The sequence below is a fragment of the Felis catus genome, chromosome E3 (assembly GCF_018350175.1).
Source record: "Felis catus isolate Fca126 chromosome E3, F.catus_Fca126_mat1.0, whole genome shotgun sequence".
Taxonomy (NCBI): domain Eukaryota; kingdom Metazoa; phylum Chordata; class Mammalia; order Carnivora; family Felidae; genus Felis; species Felis catus.
The window spans coordinates 38106901-38120238 of record NC_058383.1 but is presented as its reverse complement, the minus strand read 5'-3'; the positions used below and the strand labels follow the sequence as shown (position 1 = coordinate 38120238).

The 13338-nt window shown below is 55.6% G+C and overlaps 1 protein-coding gene across 2 annotated transcripts in view; it reads right to left on the bottom strand.

The window, feature by feature from the left end:
• TRAP1 (TNF receptor associated protein 1) overlaps positions 1-13338 on the bottom strand; it is a 48717-nt gene that overhangs the window by 10173 nt on the left and 25206 nt on the right. For both annotated transcript variants that reach the window (XM_023246827.2, XM_019821039.2), the window contains 9 exons: positions 12903-13043; positions 10496-10567; positions 8423-8583; positions 7057-7166; positions 6437-6510; positions 5534-5689; positions 4206-4326; positions 2555-2624; positions 14-161 (listed from right to left, as the gene is read on the bottom strand). In XM_023246827.2, coding sequence (XP_023102595.2) covers positions 14-161; positions 2555-2624; positions 4206-4326; positions 5534-5689; positions 6437-6510; positions 7057-7166; positions 8423-8583; positions 10496-10567; positions 12903-13043 — 1053 coding nt within the window. The remainder of the gene's footprint in view (positions 1-13; positions 162-2554; positions 2625-4205; positions 4327-5533; positions 5690-6436; positions 6511-7056; positions 7167-8422; positions 8584-10495; positions 10568-12902; positions 13044-13338) is intronic.

Genomic DNA, 13338 nt, shown 5'->3' with positions numbered 1-13338 from the left:
ACAAAGACCCTACCTTGACCTCTTGTTCAGCAGTGGTCACGATGCCCTCCCTCATGAATAAGCCATAATCTTCAAAAAACTTGGCATATTTTTCAGGGTCTTTTTTACTCTGGTCAACGAAGAATTTTATCAGCCTCTGCTGTAGAAGGTCCCGGAGTTTCCTACAAAACAGAAACGCGTCTACCATCAACAAACAACTTTCATGAAAGACGAAAGGCAGAAGCATATGAAAAACGTTCATCCCCACTAATGACCAAAGAAGCAGAAACAATACACTATTTTGGTGAAACTAAAAAAAACGTGAAGCAAAAAGGGGACCCCTGACAAAGCCCAGCTGGGGAGACACCCCTAGTAGCAGGAATTCGAACCGATCCCCGCCCCCGCCACCCTTGTGGAGGACCACAGCCTGGGATCCAATCGCAGATTACACTTCAGGAAACCAGAGGCGGCAAGCTTTATGGACCAGGCATCACACCGTGGCGCACAGGACAGAAGGCAACTGTGAACAGCCCCCGGGCTGAACGCTAAAGAAAAGGCTGAGCATAAAAAGCAGGAGGGCCATTAAACGTCACCTCCTCTAATGGTCCGTCATGACATCAAAAAATGGTCCGCTGAAATGACGCTGAAATGCAAAGAAACACCAGAAAAATCCCAACGTGGATAAATCACAGCAAACAGTGTGTACGTGTGTGCAAAGACCTACCAGTAGCTTTCTGTGCACTGGAACTCTGCGCTTAGGAGCAAGGCGGTATACACAACACGCACACACCAGTTTTATAAAACTTGGATTTCTTGGGGAACAGGGTGTTTACTGCGGCATTTCACAGTGGCGTGAAATTACGAGCAACTTCATGAGTGAAATTAAGGGTATTCTTATTTTTGGGCACCCGGGCTAAGTCATTAAGCATCTGGCTTCAGCTCAGGTCATGATCTCACGGTCTGTGAGGTGGGAGTCCCATATTGGGTGAGCCCGTACCCCGCCTTAGGGTGAGTCCTGCTTCTCTCTCTCTGTCCCGCCTGGGACTGCTGCTTGTGGCATTCTCTGTCCCTCGCTCACTTGTGCGTGCTCTCACTCTCTCAATAACAGAAGAGCGTAATTATTTCCTTATTATTTTGCCTTTCTTTAAAAACCAGTGAAATTACAGTGTATTTCTGTAATAATCCAGGGCGGGAGATCAACAGTTTCCTATTCATCTAAGCTTTCCTCTCTGCTCCCATCCTGAACAACTCAGACCTCCAACCACGGGGCAGGACGGGACAGCACCTGCACCTGGGCTGGGGCAGCCACAGAAGCCGGGACAGGACGCACCAACATGAGGGGGGGCAGTGGCCGTGGCCGACCCATTCTCTGGCGGGGTCGGGAGCAGACATGGGCAGGGACAAGACCAGGACGTCCCAGTGGTGCCAGCTGGTATTCGGGAGGCTCAGCAGACATACGAACACGTACTGATACAGAAGTACAGACGCCCATCAACACACGCAGACTTCACACGTTCCTCGGCTCTGACTGCTAAGAGGGCCTGGGAGGAGGGACACCCTAACAGCAGTGGCGTCCCCAGGGCGCAGACCCTGACTTCTCAGTACCATTCTCTGTTCAGAGGAACCAGGGCTCCTCAAAGGAATAAGCAATTCCAGGGGGGTCAGGACAAGACGCAGGCAGAACACAAGGCGAGCCTGGACCATCTCGTGCCCAAAGCGAGGAGGCAGAAAGTAAGGTGGGGGCGGGTGACAGGCACAGGCGCGGGCTCCCTCCGCTGGCCCGACCCGGGACGGTCTTGGCATCAAGATCCGTAATGAAAGTAACATCACAACCCGATGAGTAAAATGGGAAATCGGCTCCCGCACACGAACACACCCTACACTGAACCCGCGGGCCGACACCGCCCCCACCAGTGACAAAGGGGGAAAGTAACTGCACACGGAGAGGCTGGCAGACGCCCCCTCAGCCAAGTGCTACGAGAACCTCGCCAGGAACGGACTACTCACAAGTGAGGGCCTGCTTGCCAGGCTGCGGTCACTGCTCTTCCTGCACCTGATGCAGGTGTACCCGCTGGCCGGCATGACCTCTCTAACTCACGGTTTCTGCAACCGTGACCTGGGGCCCTAGTGGTGCCCCCACAAAAGACTACATGGGCCACACAGGAAAGGCTCCGTACAGTCCCGGGGGAGAATCTGCACTCGGGAACAGGAGCCGCTGCTACAATCGGGACGGGGAGCAGAGAAATGGAGCCACCTCAGCGCAGAGGGATTCCACAGCGACCTCTCCACAAGAGGGTCACCTGCACACCAACACGTCAGATCTCTCCTGGCTCTGTGGTTGTTCTCTGCCTCCTCCAGCTCAGATGCAGCGCGCCTGGGGTCTCCCCTGTCACGGCCACCAAGGGAGGGCACGTCTCCCCCAACACACGGCCCCCCAGGCCAAGTCCCGCGGCAGGGCCGCTCTCTGCTCCCCGCCCCTTGGAAGTTGCCGGGGCCCCTTGGGGGTCAAGGTGAGCACGCTGAGAGGGCTGCGTCTCCCGCAGGCGCCCACGCTGCCCCTTCCTCGGCGGCTTACCTGATGAGTGCGCTCTCTTGGAGGAGCTCCCGACTGAGGTTCAGGGGGACGTCCTCACTGTCCACCACACCTGAGGGAGACACAGGCCCATCAGGACCGTCCCCGGGCCCGCGCTCTGCCCGGCCCTCACTGCACACCCCTCTGCCTCCCTGCCAGGCCTTCCCTTCCCACTCCCAACCTGACTCCAAGTCCAACCATGCGTGTGTGACAGCGAACTGGCGAAGGACAGCGTGGGGAGACTCACTGGGGCACCAGATGCCGGCCTGAGTCCTGCTGATGCCCCAGAGCTTGTGCACACAGCCCAAGTCGTGGCAACGTGACCAGAAGAAAGCTGGTGAGGCCAGGGGGCCTCTGCTGGGGGAACAGTTGCTGAGATTTCAGGATCGGTTTGACACTCTAAAGACCACTTCTGGATTTTGTGTTCACAGCCCTAAGTATACTGTGGACATTCTGCACGTCATATGCTAAGGTGATACGAAGGTTTAGGTGCTGAATTCTTTTTAAAACTATAATCTCGAGGGGCGCCTGGGTGGCGCAGTCGGTTAAGCGTCCGACTTCAGCCAGGTCACGATCTCGTGATCCGTGAGTTCGAGCCCCGCGTCGGGCTCTGGGCTGATGGCTCAGAGCCTGGAGCCTGTTTCCGATTCTGTGTCTCCCTCTCTCTCTGCCCCTCCCCCGTTCATGCTCCGTCTCTCTCTGTCCCAAAAATAAATAAACGTTGAAAAAAAAAATTAAAAAAAAAAAAAAACAACTATAATCTCGCTCGGGGAGCCTGGGTGGCTCAGTGAGTTAAGCGTCCGACTTCAGCTCAGGTCTTGACCTCACAGTTCATGAGTTCGAGCCCCACATCAGGCTCTGTGCTGACAGCCCAGAGCCTGGAACCAGCTTCAGATTCTGTCTCCCTTTCTCTCTGCCCCTTGCCCATTCTCACTCTGTCTTTCTCTCTCTCTCAAAAATGAACATTAAACCTGAAATTTATGGGGTGCCTGGATGGCTCACTCAGTTAAGTGTTCGACTCGTTTTCAGCTCTAGTCATGATCTCAAGGTCGTGAGATCAAGCCTCACATCGGGGTCCACTGGGCATGGAGCCTTCTCGGGATTCTCTTTCTCTCTGCCCCTCCCCTGCTCATGCTGTCTCTCAAAATAAACTTTAAAGAAAAAGGGGAGGGGGCGCCTGGGTGGCTCAGGTCACGATCTCACAATCTGTGACTCTGAGCCCCAGATGACTCTGTGCTGACAGCTTAGAGCCTGGAGCCTGCTTTGGATTCTATGTCTGTCTGTTTGTCTGTCCCCCCCCCCCCCCCTCCAAAAAATAAACATTAAAAAACAAAACAAAACACAATAAAAAACACCTGAAACTTACAAGAATTCAAATTAAACGTGTTCTGTCACTCTGCCCCACCTCAACCAAGACGTGGTGGTTGCAGAGGGGAAGAAGCTTCCTGGGTGGAGCTAAGCAGCTTCCCACGGCCGCCCTGGGTCTGCCCAGCTACCCCAGCCTGCCGCCGTGGCTGCCCACCGCGACCCGGTGCTCAGGGCAGACGAGCGCTCTCTGCCGAGGTCGGCACCCCAGGCCACGCACGGGGAGCCGCTCGGTCCCGGGGCTGCGGGGCCTCGACTCACACGACGGACACGGGCATCAGCGCTGTACCTCGAACGAAGCGCAGCCACTTGGGCAGGATGTCGGTGGCCTTGGTCTGGATGAGGACCTTGCGGCTGTACAGCGCAATGCTGGAGCCCATCTCCCGGCTCACGTCAAACATGGATGGTTTCTGGGGACAAGGAAACAGCAGTGTTAGGGACCCACGAGGAGGCAGAACCTATGATGTCATGTGGGAGCACGAAGGACAACTCAGAGCCACCCCTTCTTAAGGAGGCCTGTGCCAGGAGCTGCGGGGGGACACGTGGTGACTCAGAGGAAGAGCCTAGGGAGGACCCCGACGGGCCCTCGGCAGGGGGAGCAGGGCACGGGACTTCCGTGGGCAGCCGCTGCCCCCCACCCGTTCCCCTTGAAGGACATAAAAAGCAACAACCAGCATGTCCCTGTGAACAGAGCCAACGTGCTAGGGGTCAGGGCCAGCAAACAACAGCCACAGACCAAACCCAGCTCAACACCTGGTTTGTGCAGCCCCAGAGCAGCTTTTCCGTTTTTAAATGGTTGAGAATGAAAGCAGAACGAGACTATCTCATGATATGTGAAAAATACACGAAATCCGAACTGTAGGGGCTATCAAGTTTCCCGGAACACAGCCGGGCTCGCGAGCGGTTCCTGGGGGCAGCGCTCCAGGCCACGTGGGGCCTGTGAAGCCCAAACTAGTCACAACCATCTGCCGACCTCTGCTCTAAAGCAGCATTTTGGGGCCTGCATCCCGCACGCACACCACGCTGGGATCCTGCTAATACGGAGGCTCCATTCAGGACGTGCTGGCGGGGCTGAGATCTACACTCCCCAAAACCCCAGGACACGCTGGGGCTGCTGGTCTGAGGAACTCAGCACCGAGTCTCACAGTGCTTTCCCAAGTGGGTAGCCCTGGGACCTATGGGGGCTGCCATCAAAAACACCAGGAACTTCTGCCAACCCCCGAGCAGGTCTCCCTGTTTACAGGATTCATCAGAGCCTTCACCAGGCTACTGCGAGCCAGGGGGTTTAAGGGCCAAGCGCAAGCACAGAGTGCCCACCAAGTCATCAGAGCGCCATGGCGCCCCTGCCCTGCGGGCCTCCCCCGGGCCCCTCGCCCAACGGTTCTGTTCCACCAAGACAGCATGCGCAACACCCCTCCCCCTGCGCTCATCCATCCGGAGGTGGGGGCTCTGCTTTTACTCTGATGCTGCCAAGTTAGTTTTTGTGATGCCTGTGATCTGTCCCCTTCAAGGAAAGTGCCAGCGCTGCTGAGAAATGCGGTCACCTTGGGCGGTGCCCCCACCCCAGGGAGCAGCAGACAAGCACTCGCAGCGCTGCCCCGAACTCGCCGGCCTCACCATTTCCGGCACATAGAAGATGCTGCGGATGTTGAGAGGCGCGTCCGTCCTGTAGTGCAGGGTGTAGCGGGGCCTGTCGTGGGCCTGAGCGACATAGCGGTAGAACTCCTCGTGCTGCCACTCGCCCACGTCCTTGGGGTCCATCATCCAGACCGCCTGCAAGTGGACAGTCACAGGGATGCGGCGTCTAAGATACAGCCTCCCAACGACCACACAGAGCTGGGCCGCTGGAGCCTGTGGACCCAGGACGAGCCAAGGACCAGCCCCGTGGGACAGACAGTGTGGGGAGGGGGGGCTGTCCCACAAAGACACACAAAAGGTTCTAGAACGAGTGTCCCCTCCCTGCTACAGGGTGTCAGGAAGGGCCAGCCCGGAGGACGTGCACGGGCCTGCAGGACGTCACGAACAGATTGAGTAAACGGACAAAGAAATGTGGCCTGGTCGTGGAACCAGAACCTGGCCGGAAAAAGGAAGGGAGCACCAACACAGGCTCACACGGATGAACCTGGAACCATCGTGATGAGAAGCCAGATACATAAGGCCACAGTGTTTGATTCCACACTGATGTGAAGTTTCCAGAACAGGCACACGAGTGGTTGTTGGGGGCTATGGGAGGAGAGATGGGGAGTTACTGCTAAAGCAGGCAGGTTCCTTTTTGGGGCGAGAATGTTCTAAAACGGGACTGTGGCGATGGTGAGCGCACCAAGGACCAATGAACTGCACAGTGTGAGCTATACCCAGGGCACGAGGACGGGGCACAGAAGGGTGGGGATCTCGCCTTCCGCAAGGGACCCCACTGCTGGCACAGGGCCACCCAGTCCCACCTCGGTCCCTCTGGCCCTGAAATGTACCAACCTGTCCCCACAGCCTCCCCTGAGCCCTTCATGCAGCCCAGGGTCTCACCTGCAAGGTATTAATGCGCCTTCCGTTCAGGTACAAGGGGAAGCTGACAAAGTTACTGTATTTTGTCACTACATCTGGAAGAGACACACACGTGAAACAACAATGAACACAGGGAGCTTCTGGACGCAAAAGCTGTGGAAGTGGATGCAGGGGTGACAGCACGCCGGAGGACTCAGTGTGGCCGTCTCACAGGTGGAAAGCCAGGTCACAGCAGGGACACTGTCCTGCCTGCACAAAGTGAGCAGAAGTGCAAGGAAGCAGATAGATGTCTTGAGGCCCAGGCCACCGTGAGACGCCCACACCTTCTCGGCGGCATGAACCGAGTTCACGGGAAGCGCTCAGCACCTCTGATGAGCCGTCAGTCACACACGACGACAAGACCACCGCACAGAAGCCCCCGCTCTGGGTTTCGGTGAGGGGTGAGGGACGCATCTTCCACACAGGCAGAGCACGACCACCGAGGGTGGAAGACGGAACAAAACCTGACCGCGCCAGTGGGCCTGGCTTCTGGTCCCGCACGGAGCCACAGGGGCTCTGTCCCAGGCGGGCCTGGGCCGCCAACCCCGGAAGCGCCCTAAGCCTGCCGCGCACACATCACAGTGGCCCAGACTCCCACTCACCTCGAACCCGGGCCTCGCTGGCGAACTCTGTGCTGTCTGACTTGAGGTGGATGATGATTTTGGTCCCAGTTCTCACTCCCGAGGCTTCAGCGATTTCAAACACCCCGGAGCTAAGAGGTGGGAAAAGGAAAGCCAATCGCACAAAGCAAAGCTGACGAGTCCTCCACCTGGGACCGTCGATGCCCAGAAAGACAAGCTTGGGTGCCACCGTTTCTGAGCCCATCGTGTCTCCTCCAGGGAGAGAGGCTGCCGGGGTGGGGTGTGGGATGTGGGGCTGGGGCGTGGGGCTCTCCCGATCATAGGCGCCCCCTCGTGGTGTTTAGGGTCACCCGAAGTGACCCCGCTGCTGCCATGCGACACTGGGTGGAAAGGGCAGATGCACGGAGACGCGTGTGAACTCCCGGTTTCTGAACCTCTGGCAGAGGCCAGGCGGAGAAACTGTTTCCCAAGTACAAAAGGAGGGGATGCGCCCCCAAAAGGCACCCTGTCCCTATCCTGGCCTGCTTCCTCTGAACATCTCCTTGGTGGGAGGCACACAGGAGCCTCAGCTGTGACTGAGGGGGATGGGCTGCGCTCCCATCGGGAGAGCAGGATCCGGAAACAAAGATCTGGGGCTAATGAAGTACACGCTTCCAGGGGCACCTGGGTGGCTCAGTCGGTTAAGCCTCCAACTTGGGCTCAGGTCACAATCTCACGGTTCGTGAGTTCGAGCCCCACGTCAGGCTCTGTGCTGACAGCTCAGAGCCTGGAGCCTGCTTCAGATTCTGGGTCTCCCTCTCTCTGCCCTTCCCTAGCTTGTATTCTCTTTCTGTGGCTCAAAAATCAATAAACATTAAAAAATAAAAAATGAAGTACACGCTTCCGTTTGGCCAAGATACCGTTCTCCTCCAACGGTCTCGAGGTTCTCCTGGACCCTCCAGCTAACGGCCCCCATGCGGACCGGTGAACAAGCAAGCATCTAAGAGGCAGCTCCTGGGGCCTGAGTGGCACAGGAGGGGCGGGCAGGCCCGGGAGCCAAACCCGGGAGTCCGAGGTGGGAAGCACTCAGGAACGGGCTCCTGCACGACCAAGTCCAGCAAGGCCGGCTGGTCCCGAGGCCAAGCTGGTGACAGGCCGCCCTCTGAAACCACACACCACAGGGGACACACACATGCCATGGGCCATCTGCAAGGGAAGGAGGAACCAGCTCCCAAAGCCTGAGGTTCGGGCTTCATAAAAAAGCCCACGAAGGCCCACTGGCATTTGGTAAGAGACCCTAACTTCCCAAGGGAAGTGGTAACACTTTAACTGTGTGCCTAAGTGCGCCTCAGTGCACGCGCCTGGGGCGGCCCCGTGTGTGACGTGAGGCCTGCTCTCACTTACTCACCCATCTGAGAGCCACTGGTAACCAGGGCTGCCCGGATGCGCGGAGCGGGAATACACCTCCACTCTGTCAGCCACCATGAAAGCCGAGTAGAAACCCACTCCGAACTGGCCGATGATCTTGCTGCTGGCCTCCGCCTGGCTCTGCAGCGCCTCCAGAAAGGCCTGTGGTGGCGAAGGCTGGTCAGAGGGAGGGTGCCCCCTCCCCAGAGAGAACAGACGTTTGCGAAGCCCTGTGTCCTTTCCGGAGTGCAGGCGGAGGTCACACTTAATCCTCAACGCAATCACACCGAGTGGTTTTTCACCCCAGGTCACACACCGTGGGGCAGTGTGGGAAGTGACGGCTGAGGGACCCCAGATGGGCTGTGGGACGCCGAGTCCGGGTCTAACTCAGAACCACAGGCCTGCCTGTCGGCCGCGGGCCACACTCCTCGGGGGCAGGGGCGGCGGTGGTCTGAGCGAGCGGAGCACAGAAAGCAGCGGCCCCTGGAGTTCGGGATGTGGGGAGACGCCTAAACGTGCCTTCCGCGTGTCTCCCAGATTCTAAGCTTCATGCGGAAACAGTACACACCAAATACAGATTTTGATACGATACAGCAGGCACTAGATTTTTAGAACTCGTGTTATCAACGTTCCTAAGATTAAAAATAAAGTACAACAGGGGCGCCTAGGCGGCTCAGCCAGTTGAGCGTCTGCCTTCCACTCGGGTCATGATCTCACGGTCTGTGGGTTCGAGCCCCATGTCGGCCTCTGGGCTGACAGCTCAGAGCCTGGAGCCTGCTTCGGACTCTGTGTCTCCCTCTCTCTCTGCCCCCTCCCCCCCCACACACTGTTTCTGTTTCTCTCTTTCAAAAATAAACACTAAAAATAAAGTAAAACGCACACACTCATCACCAGAATCACGTCTGTGGAGGAAGTGTTCCACGATGGCTGAGGACCACATTTGGCTGTCAGACACTTGAAATGGGGCTACTGCACCCGAGGAATGAAGTTTTATATCACGTTTAATTGAAATCCAAACAACCATGTGTAGCCAGTGGCTACCGTATGTGAGGGCACAGACTTTCCTTGACAGGGATGGACGTAACCAAAGATGTAATGCGGACTGGGGTTGGGGGGGGGGGGTGGTTGGCGAGTAACGGTTATGGTAACGTTTCTTAAAAGTAGAATTTCTGGGGGCGCCTGGGTGGCGCAGTCGGTTAAGCGTCCGACTTCAGCCAGGTCACGACCTCGCGGTCTGTGAGTTTGAGCCCTGCATCGGGCTCTGGGCTGATGGCTCGGAGCCTGGAGCCTGTTTCCGATTCTGTGTCTCCCTCTCTCTCTGCCCCTGCCCCGTTCATGCTCTGTCTCTCTCTGTCCCAAAAATAAATAAACGTTAAAAAAAAAAATTAAAAAAAAAAAAAAAAAGTAGAATTTCTGCAAATCACCTTGGACCAACAATTAAACTATTTCAAGCAGTTTCGTAAAGGACTATTTTAGGCACCACTTAGGCCCACAAGACAAACAAAAAGCATTTAGTCGCCAAGGAGAAGTACACAGGCAGCTGACGGCCACCTCACCCTGGTCGCAGGCTGGCAGAGGCCCCGTGACCGCCCGCCCACCTGTCCCCACAGAGGGGCCGTGAAGGGCCGCCTGCCCGCAGACGGGACTACGGTGAACGGTGCTGACAGGCAGGAGAGGAAGGACGCCACCTCTGCCGGGCCTTCTGCCTCGAGCTGAGGGAGCTCAAGCAGTCGCTGAGCAAGGATTTGGAGAAAAGCAGGAGGCACAACGGTGCTTTCCAGACTCCGACAGACAGGCTTTGAGCCTGGGGTCGGCCGACTTCTAGCTACGGGGAAAGTACTTATTTTCCACCTCTTCATCGACAAAAAAGAGAAACCACCTCAAAGGTCCCCGTGATGGCCAGGAAATCACGTCCTAGTGTTCCCACAGCGCCAGCACAGAGCTCGCGCCCGAGAACATTCCTGCTGAAGCTGGCGTCCTACCCTCTCTGGTCGGAGCTGCCTGGAGGAAAGACCCTGGAGCCCCGAGCAGGGCAGCGGCTGCAGCACCCGAGGATGGGGCCACGGGGGCTTACCTTTGACCCCGACCTGGCAATCGTCCCCAGGTTGGACACCAGCTCCTCCTGTGTCATCCCGATGCCAGTGTCCTGAGGAGAGAGGCACGCTAAGCTCCGGGCTACCAGCACGTGGGGAGCGGGGACAGACACGGGCGGACAGCCCCAGGGGCAAGAAGCAGCAGTTATAGCTGCCAGTGAGGACCCAGAGAAGTCACACCCCACACGTCATCAGAGAGATTAATTCTAGTCACATGGGCCAGGCCACACTAGAACGCTCCCCACTAGCAGACACACACAGACCAAAGAGACAGAGTCCAGAAACACAGCTGCACAGACTGTGGTACTTGATTTTTAACAAAGGTTCCAAGATAATTCGGTGGGGGAAAGGAAAGCAGACAGCGCTGAAACCAGGCAGCCACGGGCACTCGACCCTGGCCCTCCCCTTACACCACACCCCAAACAGACTGCAGACCCAGAGCAGGAGCGAAGACTGCAGAACTTCTAGAAAAAAACACAGGGGAAAATCTCTGAACGTGGAAGAGGCAGAGATTTCTGAGGTTACCGAAAGGACAAAACAGGGAATGAAAAGGTGATAAACTGGACTTCATTACAATTTGCTTTACAAAAATCACCTCTAAGAAAACAAAAAGGCAAGCCACAGAATGGGAAAAGGGTGTCTGCAAAGCGCGTATCTGATGTGGAGCTTCCATCCAGAATATATGAAGAACTCTTACAACTCAACAGAAAAAAACAACTTGACTAAAAATGAACCAAAAATCTGGACACAGGAATATACAGAAATGGCAAAGAGACACGAGAAGATGCTCAGCATTAACCCTGAATCATCAGGGAAATGCAAATTAAAGCCACAATGAGACTCACAGCTCATCCACTATGACGGCTAAAATTTAAAAGGCTGACAACAACAGGTGTCGGCAGGGATGTGTGGAAGCTAGACTTCCCCTGGACATACGCCCCTAATACGAATGCAAACCAGGAGACCACTTCGGGAAAGTCAAAGTTAAACACACACTCACCCAGCAGACCCACTCCAACATACTCACCCAACAGACATGAAAACATGTGTCCACAGCAGCTTTACCTCTAACACCCCCAAAATGGAAACGACCCAAGTGCCCATCGAGTGGTGAGTGGGGAATGAACGGTGATACGGGCACGGAGCAGAATACTTCTCCGAGTAAAACCAAACAAGCTACTGCTACGTGCTGCACTATGGATGCGTCTCAAAGCATTATGCTAAGTGAAAGAGGGGAGACTCAACCTCTGTTCATACGGAATTCTAGAAAACACAAAGCCAAAGGGACAGAGAGCAGATCAGCGGCTGACAGGGACCACCGGGAAGGGAGAAGGAAATCTGGGGGGAGGAAATCATGATGGAACCGTGGTTCCATGAATGTGTACACTTGAACCTGGTGAACTTTACCGTATGTCTTTCCTCGAGAAAGCTTCTTTAAACAAGAGTAGGCGCACACACGTGGAACGGAGGCAGCAAGTGAGCAAGAGAGCCCAAGGCACGTGCTCCAGCACAGTCCTGAGCGGCCAAACCAAGCTCACTGGGTGGAGGCAGGAAGTCCCCGTCAGACACGTCCGCTCGGACCCCACGGGAGCGTGTCCTTCAGCCTCGCAGACACACCTCCCGCACTTCCAGCCATCACCCCAGGACCCTGAAAGCAGCCGTCTCGGCAATATTACGTCCCTCACACCCTCTGTCTGATAAGCCCCCCACTTTTGCCTTTCTTTCTGACCTGAACATATTCAAAAGGCCACAAGAGCCAAAAGTATTACTTCATCTAAAGCAAGACTGTTAATCCAAATGGCAGGCTGCAATTAAAAATAGCACCACAGGGGGCGCCAGGGGGCTCACTCGGTTGGGCGTGGGGGCTTTTGATTTCAGCTCAGATCAGGAGCTCAGGGTCGTTGTTGGGTTCTGAGCATGGAGCCTGCCTGGGATTCTTTCTCTCCCTCTGCCCCTCTCTGTCTCACACACACGTTCTCTCTCTCTCTCTCAAAAGAAAAAAAAGTACCACAGAATACATAACAACAGAGGGGAACTTGCATTACAAGAGAAAAAGCACAGTTAAAAATGTAAAAAGTACATAGAAAATACATGTATGGTTTAAAAATGTTTAGATATGTAAGTAAATGCAGACCCCAAAAACCTAAATTGATCTACGCTAAAAATGGTAACAGTGGTTAGCCTCGAATGATGGGGTGATTTGAAATTTGCTTCTGTTCGGCTTATCCGCGTCTTCCACATTTTCTACACTGAATGAGCTTTATTTTTACACTACATGAAAATAAGAGTTAACCATGAAGACAGTCGGCCCATCACTTGGAGCCTAGAGGTGTAACAAAAAGGCAGGACCTGCGCGCACGACAAGCATCAGGGCGCTTCGGAGGGTACCTGGATTGTGATGGTGCCTTTCTCAGCGTCCGTCTGTAAGTGAATCTCCATTTCTGGCAGCGTTTGGCCTTCAGACACCAGCTTGTGCCGCAGCTTTTCCAAGGCGTCGCTCGCGTTGGAGATCAGCTCCCGTATAAACACCTGCGGACACGGAAGGACGATGCCAGCGCCGCAGAAGCCGTGCGGCGTGCGGACCCCCCAGTGTTCTCAGACACAACTCACTGTCCTCGGGGGCAGGTCACAAGATGATGTAAGGCCCCGACAGCCCTGAGGAGGAAACTCTGACCCTCAAAATCAAGCCCGAAGTCAAGCATCAATCTGTTTCGTCAGCTCAAATTTTAAGAGCCCCGGGTGAGCACTTCTTACTCGACTCCTGACCAGGGATGTCCAAATACCTATCCCCCAACCTGGGTTTCTTCTGACCCTTGAAGAAGGA